This window comes from Rhipicephalus sanguineus, chromosome 11 (assembly GCF_013339695.2).
Source record: "Rhipicephalus sanguineus isolate Rsan-2018 chromosome 11, BIME_Rsan_1.4, whole genome shotgun sequence".
NCBI lineage: Eukaryota > Metazoa > Arthropoda > Arachnida > Ixodida > Ixodidae > Rhipicephalus > Rhipicephalus sanguineus.
This window is the reverse complement of record NC_051186.1, coordinates 22,173,262-22,192,777: the sequence shown is the minus strand read 5'-3', so window position 1 is coordinate 22,192,777 and position 19,516 is coordinate 22,173,262. Positions and strand designations below refer to the sequence as shown.

Genomic DNA, 19,516 nt, shown 5'->3' with positions numbered 1-19,516 from the left:
GCGCTGGTCTTGCGAGTGTATCGGTGCCAGGCGGCAGCCATTCAGCCCCTTTTGCCCATCAGCCCATCTTCAAATAAACATCTTTCATCATAACAATATTAAAACTGAGACACATAGCAGCTACCAGGACCATCCTGGGTCTGGATATCAGTAAAGCATTTGACAATGTGTCGCATGCTGCAATACTTGACAACCTGACCCAAATGAACGTCGGCAGTCGTACTTACAATTATATCGGAACTTTCCTGTATGAACGTACGGCCGAGCTAAATCTTGGCTACGTCAAAAGCGACAAAATCACCCTGGGAACACGGGGCACTCCACAAGGAGCCGTGTTATCCCCATTCCTCTTTATTATTATCCTGCGTCGCCTTCCTGAGCTCTTAAATCAGATCCCACACATTAGGCACTCACTGTATGCTGATGGTATTACCATTTGGACCTGTACAGCCTCAGATGGGCAAATTTGCGACGCACTGCAAAGCGCAGCCGACACTGTTCAGGAATACGTACAAAAAACATGGCTGATCCCCCCGTCATAGGAATCGGTATAACACGAAAGTGAAAGAGTCTTCACAGAAGTTGTGCTTATCGTGTAGTGATATATGAGAGCATCTACGATGTCTACTGGTGTTTGGCAGCTATAGCACCATTTCACGTTGATGCACCCATGTTGACGCCTATTGGCATGTCTCCATCGCGACGACTAACGCCCATGATCATGATTAAACCGTTGTGGTAGCCGAACTTGTGAACATATATTTGGAATCAGCGAATCGTGAATCGCGCGTAAAGATGACATCAACAAGCTCATAATCAACACTGGTACTCGATATGCACTTCTTCAAAACGTTGTCAATTAAGGAGAGAAGCGGCACGGTGTGCGCTTATTAGTAATAAGTTACCGACGCCTGTGTTCATGCATACACTACCACACTGCACTTCAGCAACACGGGAGGCAAAGGTTCGTAGCTTGAGCCGCAAACGCGTGCGTACCGCTGGCCTCTGTCTCGCTCCACCAAGGCACGACATTCGCCAGTCGAAATCGCGTCCTTTCTGCAACGCATATTGCAGCAGTTTTGTTAGTCGGTGCTCTCTCAATTGAAGCAGTCGGCGGCGGAGAAATCCCGTTGGTGCACGTGGAAGCTGCACTACTCCGATGAGCCGACGCACGCTAACACGAAGCCAAAGGCAGAGAACGTAACTGCGTCAAGGGTGCCTCGGCGACGCCAGCGCGGCCAGTCTAACTCTCTGGTATCGAGACGCTTTAACCATGACCTCCGATATCGCGTGCAATCTCGGAGTAAGCGCTAGTAAGTGTCGATCGTGAAGCAGTACTTCTTTTCAGCTCTCACAGACGGCGGCACCGCCCCGCCCGCCGCGAAAGAGAATGTGTGAAAGATATAAGGCGCGTTCGCACCGTGACTAGCATCTCCCGAGTTAGCTTAGTCGGTAGTGCGTCGGGCGCTTGCCGTCGCGGCCGCAATGTCGTGGGTTCGATTCCCTGCGGGCTATCTTTTCCTTGGTTTTTTTCTTTCTCACCCGTTGGCGTCCATTTTATCAACGTCATATCCGTGACGGATGTACTTGGTGGACCCGGGCATAAAACACTTTCGTGTTAAAAAATGGGCCTTAGCTGTTCCTCCCAAAAATCGAAGCTCTTAGTAATCAGAAGCAGGAACAAGAAGGATGGCCCCTACACTGGAGTGCCCCCCGCGATAGATATCACAGTAAATGGAAGCCTTGTACCTTTTGTTCGTACAATAAGGGTTTTAGGAATGCTCATCCAGCATAACACTCATAATACGGAAGCCTTAAACAAACTACAGGTCACCATGCAACGAACAGCAAGACTTCTAAGTATAGTGGCCACTAAAACCTAGGAATGAAGGAACCAGACGTATGCAAATTAATCCATGCCTTTGTCATCAGTAGAGTCACCTACTCGTTCCCTTACTACCACCTAAGAAAAGGGGATGTGGAAAAAATAAACTCACTCATTAGACAAGCATATAAGTGTGCTCTGGGCCTTCCCAGGTACGCAAGCACAGAAAAACTGCGTTTGGGTATCCCCAACACCGTGGAGGAATGAATCGAAGGACACCTAACGGCTGTTATGAAGTGGGTAGGTCTCTCGGGTGCGCAGCGTAGAATACAGGGTCGTGGTATCCCACCGCTGCCACCGTTACAAATGAGGGTTCCGTATCGTTCAAAGCCGGGGGTTTGCGAGCCGATGTAGCCGAAGATCGGACTTATCGCTTATGAGCAGGACAAGGAGGCAAAACGTTTACAAAACGGTAACAACGCAGGTATAGCAGGTTATAGCAGGTTATAGCAGTACAGAGCCTGCCAGCTCGACCAGGTTGTCTGGGGCGACTCCTCTAACAACGGACCGGCACGGTCTTAAATTGGGTAGCAGTTCATTGTGACGTGTCCTCTCCAGCAGGCGCCAACCGGTCTGTCTTTTCGTTGGGGTTTGCAGGTGTCTGACTTTTCGTTGGTGGTTGCAGGCGTTGGCCCTTTCGCTGGTTGCAGGTGTTGGGAGCGTCATTGTCTGTCCCTTCACTCCCCTCAGGATTGCTGCTCTCAGTCGCTGGGCAGCGTGGAAGAACGACTAGGCGTCAGTTGCTGGGGCCGGCTGGGCGAAGACTCCGTTTTCCAGTATGCTTCTTTATTGTAAAGTCGACGACATTGTGGCCTTTGTGCTGTGGCACAACACGGCCCAAGAAGAAAGGCTTTCATGTACCAAGGCAGACTTGCAGATACTCAGTCGCCTCGGCCGACGCACTACTTACACACTCAACAATGGGGTTTTCTTACCAGTGGTAACTCGTGCATACCTTACGATTAATCCCTTGCCCAAAAATATGCTGGCAGGAATACATGACGAAAGAAGAAAGGCAAGAGCAGAAAAACTCGCACAAACCTTTCAGGATCGCTAAAACGTAGTCTATGTCGACGCTGCTCGACAGGCGAGAGACCGTTACACCATATGCGCGGTGACCGGCCACGGGGAACCTATTACTGCAGCCACCGTAAAAACAGCCTCAGCCTTAGAAGCCGAAAAAGTCGCCATCGTGCTGGCCACCTCAGTCCACGCAACTAGTTACATCTTGAGTGACTCTAAAAGGACGCTCACGAACTTTATGAAGGGTTGTGTTGGGCCTATCGCGGCCAACATCTTTAAAAATAACAGACGCAGCAATAAGATGCAACTTCTATGGGTGACGGCTCACGCGGGAAATCCGGAGAATGAGGCGGCCCACCGTGTAGCCCGAGGTTTGATCAACCGGGAGATGGACCCCTCAACCCTGGACTTCCCGCAGGAGGGAACACCACATATAATGAAATTACAGCATAGTATTCGCCGCGAGATCGGGCTGCAGGTGGCAGCACCGTCGCCGCGCTAGTGTGGATAGGCGGTTGTCGGCGCGTATACAAACATGCACAACAGCGCTTCGTTGTGAGCGATGTGACCCGATTTTCGGCAAACAAAATGCGTTGACTGCAGCTTTGTGGTAATATGTGCACTCTTCATTCCCGAATTAATGCACGAAGCGCGCCGAACGTTACAATTACTTGTGAGAGAAGCGCATTCTGCCAACGAACGGGTTGCTCGCCTTCGGCGACAGTCGGCGTTTTCGCAATGGGTGACGTGTTCTTGTTGTTTTATTTGTACATGTCTAGCTTTTGTTCCACCTACTACGCACTGCTGTATAGCTTGACTGAATTAACTATTTACTTCTTGTTCATTTGTATGCCCCTCAACAAAATGAAAGCCCGTATTCCTGCACGATGAGTTGAAATAGCACTCAGTGCACTGCGTGCTCAAATATTCATTCGCATTTCTTATTCAGTTCTCCATGAAAGGTAGGACAGTTGATAGCTTTACTGAGGGAAGCTACGTGGCTGACAGCGCTTTAGCGCTACGGAGACGCTTAACACGCACACGCTTGTTTTTATTCCAGTAACAGTACACAAAGGTAACTGTACAGCACGGAAATTTCTTCGATTGATTACTTGCACGACAGTAATAGAACAAAGGTCCGGTTATTTCACGGGGCCAAAGTACGTTTTAAAGACGATAGTCTTTCTTGGGGCACTTAAACGCAGAAATTTTGGTCTGTCTTTCTGTCTTTCTGTTTGTCGGCACGTCACCCGATTCAGCCAACTGGCCAAAGTTGAACCACTTGCTTACCGCCCACCCATCTTGAACTGGGACGGCTGTTCATACTTGTGAACGTTGTCGATCAAAAAGTAAATATTACGCATATCTGAGGCGTAACATCAATAGGTAAGTATTAGGTGGTGTGTTCCTTTAATAGAAAATACATAGATACGCAATTTTAAAGACCTTGATGGTATGCGTTTAACGTTGAGACAGTAACGCGTTTATTAAAAGATTGCCACAGCTGAAGCGATCAGCGGTCCAAGCCGAGCAAGCGCGAGCGCCAACAACAACCGCCTTCGTCTTCTTCTTTCGCAGGCGTTCTTGTCTGCGCCCTACCATGTTACAAATCACTCCCCCGCGGGAAAGGAGCCATCCTGGCGACCTAAGGAACAGGTACAACTGGTGGGTCATAATGCGGCTTCAGTCGATCGACGTGAACAGTCTCGCGGCCGCGACGACGGCGGTCCGTAGATGATTGAACAGTCTCAATCATATAGTTAACTGGGGATGCTTGACGTAGGACGCGGCAGGGGCCTTCGTACTTAGGCAGTAGCTTTGTGGAAAGGCCAGGAGCGGAGGAGGGAACGCGAAGCCACACCAACGTTCCAGGCGAATACGACTGAGGAGGCAGGTTTTCGTCGTGACGGTCCTTCTGGCCCTACTCGCCCTACAATGTTACAACCCTAGTTTCTTAAGGTGCGCTGAAAATGCGACTGCGCTGAAATTTGTCTTCCTCCGTGCCCTCTGCACAAGCTCATGTTGTGTTTCGGTTTCGGTTCAGTATTGCATTGTACGAATGACAGGGGGCGCCGCTCTGGCATTCCTGTTTTACCCAGGCGACGTGTAAGTAAGAGAGTTTGTGGAGAGTACTCGTTGAGTGCGGACGTTTCTTTTCCTTCGGCGCATCGCGCCAAACAGCGTGTTCGGGCTGGCCGGCGTCCCCACCGGTCGCGTTGGTCACCGCCGGTCTTCGCCTGCCGCTGCGCCGGGACTACCAGCCCGCAACACAGCACTCATGTTTCCCGACGTATTGCCAGATGGCGTCCATATCTCACGCAGCGCCTCTTCTATCGTCTTTAGACGACATTTGCAGCGAAGCACGCAGATACGCGGCCAATTTTTTTTCATACGAATAATGTCCGCTGCCTTCCGTCAATCTAAACAACGCAACACAAACGCTCAAGATAATGTAAAGAAAAAAAGATGTGGCTTCGCGTGAAATTACTATGACATAAATGTAGACTACGCCATTTGGAATAATTTTGACCATCAGCGCTCTTTAACGCGCACCTTAATCTAAGTACACGGGTGTTTTTGTATAAATTTCTCCGCAAGTTAAAATTGCGCAAGGCAACTCAGTTTTGCGATTTCCGTGTCATTTCATTTTCTGTTCTTTTTAGGGGACAATTTAAGTACCGAAGTGTCACACGTGACTTGACAGTGATATTTCTCTCTAGAAGGACCAGGACCGTACACAACTAAAGCTCGTCGCGTAACGTATAAACAACACCTAACCACAACGCTCAAGTACATGCGAGGCTTTTTTTTTTACCACCGCGCCGCTAAAAGGCTATATTCACATGAGATTTAATACTTCTCATCTTTAGGGCAACGCCAAGTGCACTTTGCAATGCGCTTGAACCACAGAGCGGCACCTACACTGATATGACTCTCGTGAACGGAGGGTACGACGACCACACACAGCACTCTCGACAAGTGCACTCTCTGATCTTATTACAGTACATATACAGCCGATCAAGGCCAAATGCTTCTTTACGTCGTGTTAGGCATACGTACGAACGGTTAAAGTTGCACTAACGCGACGGAACAAACCGCCTTTTGAGGATCTGCATGACGTACGCGCACATGCAAACACAACGGGGCTAGCAGACGACGCATGGAGCAATCCACACTAGGCGCGGTTCAGCCAGAAGCCGCTAGGCGGCGACTCCGCTCGATCTCGCGGCCAATAGAGAGAACCGCAAAACATACGCGGCCCCGCATACAGACCTCACAAGGGAACAGGCTACGATCTGAAGGCAAATTCAAACATTCTTTTCCCAGCCCCCGTCGGCTGTCTAAAATTTACCCGGAAGCAATTCAGCCACACTGCCGACATTGCGGCTGCCTGAAGGCTACGCAAAATCACATTCTTTAGGAATGCGAGGGAAACCCGCCTCCAAAAGCAATACCGCCAGCTTCCTCCCTCGAGGCGTGGGATTCATTCCTGTCATCAAATGACCAACGTATTCAGACAGACGTTATCAACTAGGCCGAAAAGATCGTGGCGAGCTACTTGCCACCACCATTCGAACCACCGGCAAGCTAAATACAAAGACCTCTCTGTGCCGTCAAAAAAGTTGTTTCTCTCTCTCTACTGAGGAACCATTACAGCCCTCTGATATCAATTATAACTGACAGGTGCAAGTTTAACCGCAGGGTACAGCTTGGGCACGAAAGTGTAGAAAGTTTTATCATTGAGGTAAAGCATTTAGCTCGAAAATGTGATTTCGGGTCCTTCCTAAAAGACGCTATGCGTGACAGGCTTGTGGCAGGAGTCCGCAGCGAAGTCATTCAAAGGGCTCTTTTAACAGAAGACCTAAAAAGCTTTGAAAGTGCTTGCAAAATTACTCTTGCGCGGGAGCTAGCAGCCAAGTGAACGGCAATACTGCATGCAGGAGGCGTAAATTCACGTGTAAATGCTGTCAAATCCGAAGTAGATCTGGCGGCACAAAGAAAAGATTGATGCAACAGAATAAGAGGAAAAAAATCTACAGCATATCCACGGGGTGAATAATGATGAGTGGGGCGAAGTTCCGGAGGAAATCATCTGTAAACCGTGAATACTCCGAGCGAAAGTCAAAGCGCGCCAACAGCGAGCGGATTTTATTACAACGGTCCCCCTAGCGTACGTCGCCGCACTAAATCGAACGATTGCCTTCCACCAATGACACGCGCTATATGTGAATCTTCCGTGAATTCTGCCCAGTACATCATCAACGACGTGAGATTGGGCGCGTTTATACGAAAGGGTCGATGAGAGTCATGGCGACTTGCAGCTCACTTTAATTTTACATGTACGCTGTAAATTTTAAATGCGAACTTCTGCGACTTTGAGCGTATCTATCTATCTATCTATCTATCTATCTATCTATCTATCTATCTATCTATCTATCTATCTATCTATCTATCTATCTATCTAGCCACCTACGACTTTGTGCTCTCCTGGTCGCTTGGTTAATCGAATGTGCACCAAAATTGGTATGGCGTAACATGATTGTATGACGAACATAAATGACAAGTCATAACATGAAAATCATGACACGCATGTCATGTACAGCATGATTTACATGCTACGCTCATGGTGCGCTGGCGGCCGTTTCGCTAGCTTGATATACACCAAAATTGGTATCTTGTGACTTGACTGTGTGGCGAACATAAATAACACGAGTTAACATGAAAATCATGACACGCTTCTCATGTACAGCATGACTTACGTGCCACGCTCATGGGGCGCTGGCGGCCGTTTCGCTAGCTTGATCTACCCCGAAATTGGTACTGCGCGACGTGACTGTGTGACGAACACGATAACACGAGTTAACATGAAAATCATGACACGCATGTTATGTACAGCATGACTTACGTGCCGCGCTCATGGGGCGCTGGCGGCCGTTGCGCTAGATTTATATACACCAAAATTGGTATATTGTGCCGTGAATGTGTAACGAACATAAATAACACGAGTTAACATGAAAATGATGACACGCATGTCATGTACAGCATGACTTGCCTGCCACGCTCATGGGGCGCTGGCGGCCGTTTCGCTGGCTTGATATACACCAAAATTGGAATCTTGCGACGTGACTGTGTGACGAAGATAAATAACAGGAGTTAACATGAAAATCATGACACGCATGTCATGTACAGCATGACTTACGTGCCACGCTCATGGTGCGCTGGCGGCCGTTTCGCTAGCTTGATATACACCAAAATTGGTATCTTGCGACGTGACTGTGTGACGAACATAAATAACACGAGTTAACATGAAAATCATGACACGCATGTCATGTACAGCATGACTTGCCTGCCACGCTCATGGGGCGCTGGCGGCCGTTTCGCTAGCTTGATATACACCAAAATTGGTATCTTGCGATGTGACCGTGTGACGAACACAAATAACACGAGTTATCATGAAAATCATGACACGCATGTCATGTACAGCATGACTTACGTGCCACGCTGATGGTGCGCTGGCGGCCCTTCCGCTAGCTTGATATACACCGAAATTGGTATCTTGCGACGTGACTGTGTGACGAACATAAATAACACGAGTTAACATGAAAATCATGACACGCATGTCATGTACAGCATGATTTACGTGCCACGGTCATGGTGCGCTGGCGGCCGTTTCGCTAGCTTTATATACACCAAAATTGGTATCTTGCGACGTGACTGTGTGACGAACATAAATAACAGGAGTTAACATGAAAATCATGACACGCATGTCATGTACAGCATGACTTACGTGCCACGCTCATGGTGCGCTGGCGGCCGTTTTTCTAGCTTGATCAACCCCGAAGTTGGTATTGCGCGACGTTACTGTGTGACGAACATAAATAATAGGAGTTAACATGAAAACCATGACACGCATTTTCGTCAATGACATACAAGACGATGTATGCAGCTCTTTGCTGGCTGCTTCGCATTACATCGATTCCCACAATGCGTGGGATCTGCCGGATTTTTATTGTTTAATCACGCACAGGAGAAATCTCACACAGGCACTACCTTGGAGGTCAAAATCCAGTGCCTATATATACGGGGTGGTCAGTGAACGGTTGTGCAGTGCGAGCAGTCGGTTTTTCAATCAAGAAACTCGCTAGCAGACGCTGCCTACGTCGGCCTCGCGAGGCGAGAGAGAGAGAGGGGGGGGACTAGAGCACGCCTCTGCAACGCAGCGAGCGCGGAGCGTCGGCGTCGCGAGGCGAGAGGGGGGGGGGGGGACTATAGCACGCATCTGCAACGCAGCGAGCGCCTCCGCACTATCTAGGGATCTTTCTGAGAACTAGAGGTGGCTACGACAGCGTCATCTAGTGAACACTCCAAGAACTAGAGGTGGCTACCTACTACTACTACTGCTACTGTATACTACAGAGGAGGGACAGACTCACACCCTAAGGAGCTTCGCCCTTAAAACCAAGTTTTATTCAAGGGCGAAGCATTCTTAATGCTTTACAAATGGCATGTTTATTTCCCGAACAATATTATGTAGAATCGATTTGAAAAAGATTTTATGACAGCACCTAATTATCCCCTTCAGGCGCGAATTATGATGCACTGTCTGCAAATGTCTCAAATTCGCACAACGTAGTTCTAAGGCACTGAATATTACATTCCAAGAAAGAAAAAGTAATATGTTGTTTTGTGCGAGCTTTGCCAATTAAACCTAATTAGAGGATAATTGAATATTTAATTACTCTGCAGTCAGTGATGCTCCATTTTTATATAAGAATAAGGAAATTGTTGGCTCAGAATGCATGCGCAATTTGTTTTTGGTTGTGTTCATTTCGTGCGGAGAAAAGTAACACTTATGACGTTGGTCCTGGAACGTGGCACGTTGAGCGACTCGTCGATCACGTTAGTGCCTTCACCAAAGTGATCAGTTATGGTCATACTTAGCACATTGAGGTCAAGTCAAGACACGTTCACTATGCAAAAGGTTCAATTGACGCTATCCGCAATGTATCTTGCCCTTTCTTTCCGACTAGTCCGAAAAACTGGCAAAAACAAGTTGCGTTCACATATGTGGACGTTGCGCCTGAAGGGGTTATTACAAAAAAAGCTTTTTCTTAGCGCCCTCTGAAGAGAGGTGCACGTCATTATTACTCAGTGCAGCCCTTGTGGTGTATGGAAAGGCGTGCTTGTAAAGTTCTACTGCGACGACACGCCCCCTCATGTGTTTTGGTGTTCCACACTTGCATGCATTCTCTTAGGTATTGCGGTGATAATTTAACTTTTGCTGTGCGCGGAGTCGGGAGGTGCGTTTCATCGTTGGTGAACGTGTCCAGGACGGTGTCCAACGGGCAACGGGACGATGCGGATAACATTTAACGCCGAGCGCTTGCTTCGGTACCCACGGAAACGATGTGCTGTGCAAGGATGCAATAGCAACACACGTCCACTTGGCGACCCATGTCTTCCAGATAAGAAACCGGGATAACGGTTCGGAATACTGTGCTAGCTGGATTTTCATGAATCACTATTCCTGCGGCCCGGTTTCCTTCGTGGACTCGCAGTGCCTACTATTATTCCTGCTATCGGTAAGCACATCGCCAAGTTATCTATCGCGCTATAATTCGCATGCTTGTAGGCGTTACACGCAACGGTAATTTATCGGAGCATTAGACAAAACATAATGCACGTAGTGTCCGCGCACTTTTTGTACTTATTTCCACACTTGGTACTCATTGTCTGCACTGTAATAAAGTTGCGTTATCGTGACCATTGAAAAAAAGCAAATGTCATAAACTTGGCGTGATTGGGCGTCATTTCTCCTTGTTAAGGCTGAAGCACGCAAGTAATGTGCACTTTAAGGAACCTGCGTATTTGCGAAGTAAATAAGCAACGCGGCAAATATAAGAGGTACGTTGCCGCTTGCTTTAATCCATCTGCGGAAGATGCCACGAACACCGAATAAAAGTTCCAAGAATAAGTGTCCTAGTAAAACCAAGGCGAACTAAACTGCAGTACACTTAAACACCATTCTCTAGTCATGAGTCGATATTAGATTAGCTGGCGTTGACTGAAGCGCACTCGTCATGGACTCGCCGGCTCACCTTAGCGCGAGTCCTTAGCGATCAGGGGCCTATGAAAACAAATTTTTGATCAAATTTCGCACTCGTGCCAACAAAATGACGTCACTTGTTTACTGAAAATTGGGTCACGTCCGCTTTATTTTTTTGTTCCGCCGGAAGTGTTTCCTATTTACACAAATGGCGCTAAGCCCCATGAGCAGCTGATGATCCGCCATTTTGTGAACGTATGGGCCTCTATGGGAGCTTCGCTACCAGTTACATTTACCTTGCCCATTATGCCTACGACACCGCAACTTCAAGACATGGAGACAAAGACATTTGCTGAGCCACAGACGCCGCAACAAGTGTGTCCACCACCACTACCCTCGATCCCCGCCGCAACAACATCGAGGTTTCCCAGCTCTACTCTGCAGCCGCTTTTTCCTCGCAGCTCGCCGCCAAGTGGCCCTCATGTGGACACCACAGCTGCAAATTCATCTACAGTGCCTCTTAGACGCACGGGAGCGTCGTCACCCGAATTGGATTAAGCATAATACATAACAGGCCATAATGCAACATTAGGTCATTAGACAGGTGTGCACCATAATCGTGGTTTTGGTACATAATAGGCCATAATTAAGCTTAACCCTTTGTGCACTTACATGCTTCATACGTGCCTAAGCGTCATAGGAATTGTATGGTAAAGACTGGCAAACAAGCAAAGCCACGGAACTTACGCAAAACGTAATGGTCACCCTCAAGCGAAATGGTAACTACACTTTAAACTAGCCATGTCACTATTACGGAATACCCCGCATAATCAAGGAACACGATCATTTGGAGTATGGGCAAAGCGTACGAACAGGTATACAAAGCTGAACGTAAACTCAACAAATGCTTCGCTTCTCCACAAAAGGAGGTATAGAAGTACCATACAGAAAAGTGTAATTATTACACTTTTCTCTATTGTACTTAATTATTTTAATAATATAAGAGCTGTTGGGATTTTACGGCCCAAAACTACGATATGATTATGAGGGACGCCGTAGTAGAGGGCTCCGGAAATTTCTACCACCTGGGGTTCTTCAACGTGCACCTAAATCTAACCTCTATGGGCATCAAGTATTTTCGCCCGCACCAAAAATGCGGACGCCGCGGCCGGGATTCTATCCCACGACCTTCGGGACAGCAGTGGAGCACCATAACCTCTAGGCTACCGCGGCGGGTCCCGAAATAACGTCGGCACCCGCATTACAGCACAGACGTGTCTTATCGAAACGAAGTGCGCGCTACGTTGCGCTGATGTGCGTATAGGCAGCATATGTTGGCGTATTCTTGCGGGAACGAGCAATACAAAAATATAGCTTGCCGAGCCATAGGAGTACATATGTAATGTTTATTATGTTATAAAAACGGGTAGTCAATACTGCAACCACAACTGACGTTAAACAAGCACCACCACCACAGTTGACGTTAGGCAATCGTCACCACAATTGCTCACGCAATGCATCTATTCACGATCTGTTTCGAGTGGCTGCTGGCTAAGGGTCGCTGCAGCACGTCTGTTAGCCTTTGTCTTCTACATTGCAATTGCCAACTGTAACAAAAAATGCCTTTTTATTGTTCAACCCTAAAAAAGTGTAATTACCCGCCGTGTTAGCTTAGCACGTAAGGTGTCGCGCTGCTAAGCTCGAGGGCTCGTGTTCGGTTCCTGGCCACGACGGTTGCATTTCTATGCGGATGAAATGGAAAGACCACCAGTGTGCTTAAATTTAGGTTCTGTGAGGAATCCTCAAGTGGTCGAAGTTAATCCGGTGTCCTCCACTATTTCGTGCCTGATACGCTCTTAGAAAAAGTTGGTAAACAGTTAGCAAACGCATGTATTTACTAGTTTCGAGGGTATTAATTACTACCTTCGCGGCATTTCTTTACTTGCCAGCAGCTAGTAAAGCCAGTAAATTTTGCTGTTAGTAACCAGAAAGACTTCTTCTGTGTGCTTTTAACTATGCAACTGCAATGCCACGTATGTTGCCAGATGCTTCGTAGATAATAATAATAATAATAATAATAATAATACCTGGGATTTTACGTGCCAAAACCACGATATGATTATGAGGCACGCCGTTGCGGAAGGCTCCGGAAATTTCGACCATCTGGTGTTGTGCACTGACATCGCACAAGGCCTCTAGCATTTCGCCTCCATCGAAGTGCGACCGCCGCGGCCGGGATCGAACTCGCGACCTTCGGTAGCAGCCGAACACCGCAACCACTGTTCCACCGAGCCGGACATGCTTCGTAGATGCCACAGTATATTACGCCGTAGTCGTGACAGCGTTATGCAAAATTTACACAAACTTTAATTTTTTATTACACTGGAGTAAGTTTCGTGCTAGGTTATGACACACATATATGCAAATAGAAGGGCACAAGATGGTGTGTAGAAAACAAGTTATTCTTCTAAATTTTATGACTGCTAACCTGTACAGGGTGTGCTATCCCAAAGTAGGAGCATAAATAGCCTTCAATCTGCTATTAGAGTAGATATCGGGCACGCAGGTGTCATGATATTCTGTGTGTGCGCTTGTGGTTTTCTCACGCATCTATGTACGTTGCTGTGATATGTACTTACCATTGTAATTATTTTACAGCGAAAGCTGTTATGAGATCATTTCACCGGCAGTTTTTGGCGCCGTAGTTGTCCGCCGCCGCCGCCGGTGTCCGTAACCAGTATCGCTCGAAATAAGAAAAAAAAAACGAAATAAGAAAAAAATTCCAGGATGGAACGAGGTTCGAACCTGGGCCCTCTGCGTGGGAGCCCAGTATTCAACCTCTGAGCCATGCCGGTGCTTGAAACTGCTTTGCAAAAAGGTCCTATACAGGCTTCATGTCGGGAAGGAATCACATTAGCATATGCAATATAGGGTGGTAGAAGAGTAAAATAAGCACCAAGCGTCGCACAACGCGAATTCTGTAACCAGACGTCACACAATGCGAATTGTGCAACGAGTAGGTTGTTCAATGCTTCCAACCCATTACAAAGGGCTTTGCCATAATTCTTCATCGTCATCAGGCACAGCATCAACAAATTACGCATAATGCCTTACATGCGTTTAGCAGGTACCAACGCTCTCCGTAGAATGACGAAAAATGGCACAGTGCCTGCTGCCCTACTTTTCAAAAATTACAATGATTTATAGCGTAGTGGGATCCTCGCAAGTGCACTTGTATTGGTTGCCAAGGAAGCCGATAAGCGCATGATCCACTTCTTCGGGGTCTCAGTAAAATTACAATGATTTATAGCGTAGTGGGTTCCTCGCAAGTGCACTTGTATTGGTTGCCATGGAAGCCCATAAGCGCATGGTCCATTTCCTCGGGGTCTCAGTAAAGTTCTTCGCCCGCCGCCGTCTCTCTCCCACGTCAACGTATGTTATACAGCATGACGGGAGAGGGAAATAGCGACCAGGCGTCACCCAATGCAAATTACATAATTGGTGGGCCGTTTAAAGATTGCAACCCCTTACAAAGGGCTGAGCCATAATTCTTCATCGTCATCAGTCGTCGCGTCAACAAAGTGCACATAATGCCTTACAGACGTGTAGCTGGTGCCTCGCTTCTCCGCAGAATGACGAATAATGGCTTAGTAAGTGCTTCCCAACTTCACAAAAATTGTGATTTATGGCGTAGTGGGTACCTTTCTAGTGTACTTGTATTGTAGCCCCAAGAGAGCTTAACGGGCTCTAGAAACGCCGCTCTTCCAGCTTTCGCTGTGACTGTGCTGCGGTTTCAGCGCAGGCCTGGCGTTTTTTTGAAATAATTAGCGGTCATCAATTAGTATTTGAGGACAATGCCGTTTCATTTTTCTTTTTTTCCTTATATATGTGCCTTTGTAATAGAATCAGCTTAAATATGACAATGCACGCGCACAGAAACACAATACACGTAAACGTCTAGTTGACTGGTGGTAGTCCACTAGAGTTAATGCGGTTACTAACAATTTAGTGATGGACTATAACCATTAGAATTTGTACTGTTCACTTAAAACTAGGTAGCGAATTTCGCTAACCTGCATATTACTACGTTCACTTACTCAGAGGTTAGTGCTTTTTGTGACAAGTTAAACGGTATTATTTAGTTAGGGAATATACTGACCTTTTTTAAATGCGGAGCATTTCTTAGTCGCACCTGCGGCGTCGGCCGCCGTCCACACCCCCACTGCGCATGCTCGATCGGCTTGTCTCGTGCCGGCAGCAGGCCTCTCCTCTCCCTCCCTCCTCTCCGTCCCTCCCTCCTCTCGATCGAACGCGGGCGGTGTGTATATAAGCGGCGGAGCGCGCGTTCGGAATTCAGTCAAGGGCGTCTTTACTTGGCTTTCGCTTGACTTGACGCTTTGCTTGACTCGGGTAGATGCGATGGAAGCAACAGTACCTTCAGTCAGCGTCCCACCACTCGTTGAAGGCAACGTTACCCACCCTCACCGTCGTCGGCGTCAACAACAGCAAGCAACGCAGAGGACAAGGCTGCGAAGAGACGAGCATACGACGCTGAACGCAAGCGTTTGAAGCGAGCTGCGGACCCGGAACTTCGTGCACGAGAGGCTGCTGCGAGACGGCAACGACGGGCTGCGGATCCTTCACTCGGCGAACGAGAAGCAGCTGCGTAACGGCAACGACGGGCTGTGGATCCTGAAAGTCGTGCTCGAGAAGCAGCAACCGTTCGTGAACGTCGAGCAGCGGATCCATCACTCCGGCAGCGCGACGCTTCTGCGAAACTCAATTACGCAACATTCACGCGATACCCCCACCACTCTGCGACGCATTTACTCGAGTTCCCCCGTGAGAAGATGCGGGCGACATTTTTTTAGAGTGTATTTTTACTGCTCTTGGGTTTCCCCAGAGGCGCATATCCGCATACTACGAACATGGACGCTCGATGGAAAGACACGTGCGTTTCCATCAAGTGACCGTGCCACGAATGTGCGGGGATGCGTCACACATGACGGGGGGGAGGGGGGAGTTTCATGACGTACGCGGCAGGCATGTCACAGTATTTATGTCATGAGCTGCGAATCGTATTCGCAATACACTAATGTCCTCTTATACCAATTTTCGTGAGTTCCAAGTTGAGGACCGCGAGAGCGCCCATGACGTAGGCGGTTAGATAAACAGCACATAAAAACGCTGAAAGTGCCTTTGGTTCGCTAAGAAATGCTTCATATTGAAGATTAACGCGATAGCATTAAAGCGCTCGTTTCGCAGAAATTCCGGCGTCGGTGTCGGCGTCGTTGGTTGTGAGTGAAAAAATCAGCGTTGTCCGTGATCGAAAAATCGAGAAAGATGCAAATAAAAATAAATAATAAACCTTCGGTTCGAGTGAGAATCGAACCTAGGCCTTCTGCGTGGCAAGCAGATGTTCTACCACACAGCCAGGCCATTGCTTGAAATTGCTTCGGAAAAAAATACTATATGAATATCATGTTGTGGGAGGAGTCTCCTGAACGCATGTCATATTGCGTGGCAGAAGCGTAGAATCGCGCCAGTCGTGAGAACATGTGAATTGCACAACGAGAGGGTGTTTTAGAGGCCCACGCACTACAAAGCGCTCAGAGATATTTAATCACCATCATCAGCAAAAGAGCACCAGCAAAGTGAGCAGCTGCGTAGCTTCACGTACGTGTTGCCTTACGAACGCGTAGTGGGCCCTTCGCTGATTCGCGGAAGGAAGAATTATGGCGTAGTGGGCACTCTACAACTGTATTTACAGTAGGCATTCTAGGATAGTTTGAAACGATCAATGTTACGCGCACAGACGTTCGTTTTCTTGCGGCACGGTTGAGGCATCCACCAATAACCGAAGCTAGGCTAGCAGTTGAGAAGGCGATGCGCACGGGGCCCGATGCCGTTCTACTCTTGAAGGCGAGGCTCAAGCGCCCTCGAAGTATTTTTTCTAATCTTTCTCGCACTTCTCGAAAAAGTCATTTCCAGGTTTTTTTGCGGCTTCAAAATTTCCGCAAGTTTTACATCACTAGCAGTTTTTCATGTATTTGAATTAAAGAATCCCTAGGTGGAAAAGCAAGTAGTCTCCAAAGTCATCAAATTTTTGCATTAGCAGGACAATAACCTCTTGTTCAAACACTAGAGAGGCGCTGTGATTTCTGATATATGTAAGATGCTCCTGTGACAGCTTAATTAACAACAAGGTCAACATCTGTTCCACTGCTCGTTTTCAGGAAAGTGCTCCAGACATCGGGGAAGCCGGGAGCTCTACAAAATGCTAATCACCGCGGACCGGACAATGACGCAAGCAGCTCCTGTGCCAGGAAAGCATCATGCTTTTCTGCTCTCATGAGCGGAAAGGGAAATGCGACACTGCTTCTGCTCGCTAGCAGGAGTTCGAAAAATGCGTAGGTCGTCGAGAAGCGAGGCGACTAAATCTGCTTTGACAGCAAACAACGAGGATTAAATGTGCTGAAGTCTGCTCGTTGTGACATTTGGGGTATAAAAGTCATCTGAAAGGTGCACGGACTCTGTCTCTGCAACCACTGAGGAGCCAATCACGAGCAAGGAAATGTACTGTAAAGCGCACAATTTCCTCAACTACGTTATGCTTACATTACAGTGTCTTTTTTTTCTTTTTTTTTTTTGCAGATGTGGAGGAGGTCCAGTAATGATCGTTTACTTGGCGCCGCACTTGGAGCCTTATTTTATACTAGTAGGTCCTAATGAAGTCAAAAGGAAGAAAGAATAGGCTTGTTGGTGGTGATACATGGTGAAAGTTGTGGCGCACAAAAAAGACACGGACAAATAAAGTGACGACAGGACGATGCGCATCGATGGACATAAGCGCATCGTCCTGTCGTCACTTTCTTTGTCCGTGCCTTTTTTGTGCGCCACAGGTTTCACCATCTATTGATTTCATTTTTCTTTTGTGATTTATTCTCTCAGCCGTGGGGACAAAGCCGCTCTAGATATTACACAGAGGGAAGCTGAAACACTTGTAAAAAAAACGGTCTTGGAGTGGATAATCACAGTTAATCTCAGCTGAATTTGAAAAACAATGTGAGAGTTTTTAAAGGTAAACGCAAATAGCATTTTTTTGGAAAAAAAGGAAAAGCGGCTGCAGCCGCATGGCTTCTTGAGATGCTGAACGGACGCGGTCAAGTCATCCTCGGTGTGCCGCGTCATCTGCAACAGCAGCAGCGTGGCCTCCGCGCTTAGCTCCGGGTCATTCCACGCCAAACGTCCCAAACATTGCGCTCGACCCTCTCCAATTGTATTATAAAAAATTGTGGACGTTCATATCAGTGCACTATTTGCCCTCGGAAAGTATTTTTTGGAAAAAAAATTTCTTGTCTGTTACAATGATTTGAATTTTGCCGTAGTGGGTGAAACATGGGTTGCGAAAAAATACTCTAAAAAATAAAATACTTTACGGAACGCCTTAAATATCTGCTGTTTACTTGAAAATGAATGGCACTATCTTATTGTTGCCCATTGACGGCCACTACTTTGTCTGACAATGTGCTTTGCGGTGAAGTAATGCTGCAATTCTGCGCCCATTTTGATTATTTTTAACAAATTCTACGGATATTACAGACAAAAGAGGACTATATCACATGGCTGGATAGCTGGCAGTAAGCGTGTCCAAAAAGTATTGAAGTCGATGACCGAGTAGTTTCGAAGTGGAAGAGGCGCGAACATTGAAAAATGTGTGAAATGCCCCATGTTCAGGCACATGTAGAGTGGTGATGCGATTCAAGTAAAAATGCACGCTTGCTCTCGTTTGGAAGAGTAAACAAAGTAGATTTATTTGTGAAAGTTTAATCGGAGTGATTTTTGTTTTAGGCGAGAAACAAAAATTTATGTTGTGCGTTCGCGGCGTGCCTGGGCGCGGGCCCGTAAGTCCGCTTCACTGCGACGCCACTGTTCCTTGGGGCAACGGAAGGATGCAGCGCACACGCGGGTGGCACGATCGTGTGCTGCTGTGAGTTTTCTCGTTTCGACACGCATTCTTCGGCTTTCCGCAGTGCCGCCGACGAAGTGTCAGGGAAAACGAGTGATGGTTCGTTTAAAATATATTATTATATAATAAAAGTGGCTAACAGGCACCGGGAATACACTTATAATTCTTTTTTATGGGCAGCTCGCTTGAACGTGACTCGCGCCATTCGTGCCTGGGAGCCGAATGGTGCTTCGTATTCTTACGCTCGGATCTTCGGCAGAGGTGAACTTTGCTCCGGTGATCGCGTCGCCGAACGAGCACGCGACACTCGAAGGTTCGTCTTTCGGCCGCATCCCTTGGCAGCGCGTAAGATAAACATTGCGAACGGTTAGCATACTGCTATCGTGTCATATTTTACACGGAGAGCCTGTACAACGGAAACCGAAAGTGATAAATATACAAAAGGACGAATCCGCCTTCAATGCGGCTTCGTCCTTTTAAATGTCTATCGCCTTCGCTTAGTAATCGCAAGGCGATTACTAAGATGAAGGCATCGCATGCAGCGTGGAAGAAAGTTGAGCTCTGAGCAAGGTTTAAGTCTACAATCTCCCTC

At 47.5% G+C, this 19,516-nt stretch overlaps 1 protein-coding gene across 1 annotated transcript in view; it reads left to right on the top strand.

Moving 5' to 3' along the window:
* Nucleotides 1-17,493, top strand: part of LOC119374475 (uncharacterized) — a 207,521-nt gene extending 190,028 nt beyond the window's left edge. The window contains exon 7 of the mRNA XM_037644583.2: nucleotides 17,192-17,493. Within this exon, the coding sequence (XP_037500511.1) occupies nucleotides 17,192-17,239 (48 nt within the window). The 3' untranslated portion in view covers nucleotides 17,240-17,493. The remainder of the gene's footprint in view (nucleotides 1-17,191) is intronic.
* The last annotated feature ends 2,023 nt before the right edge of the window (nucleotides 17,494-19,516 follow it).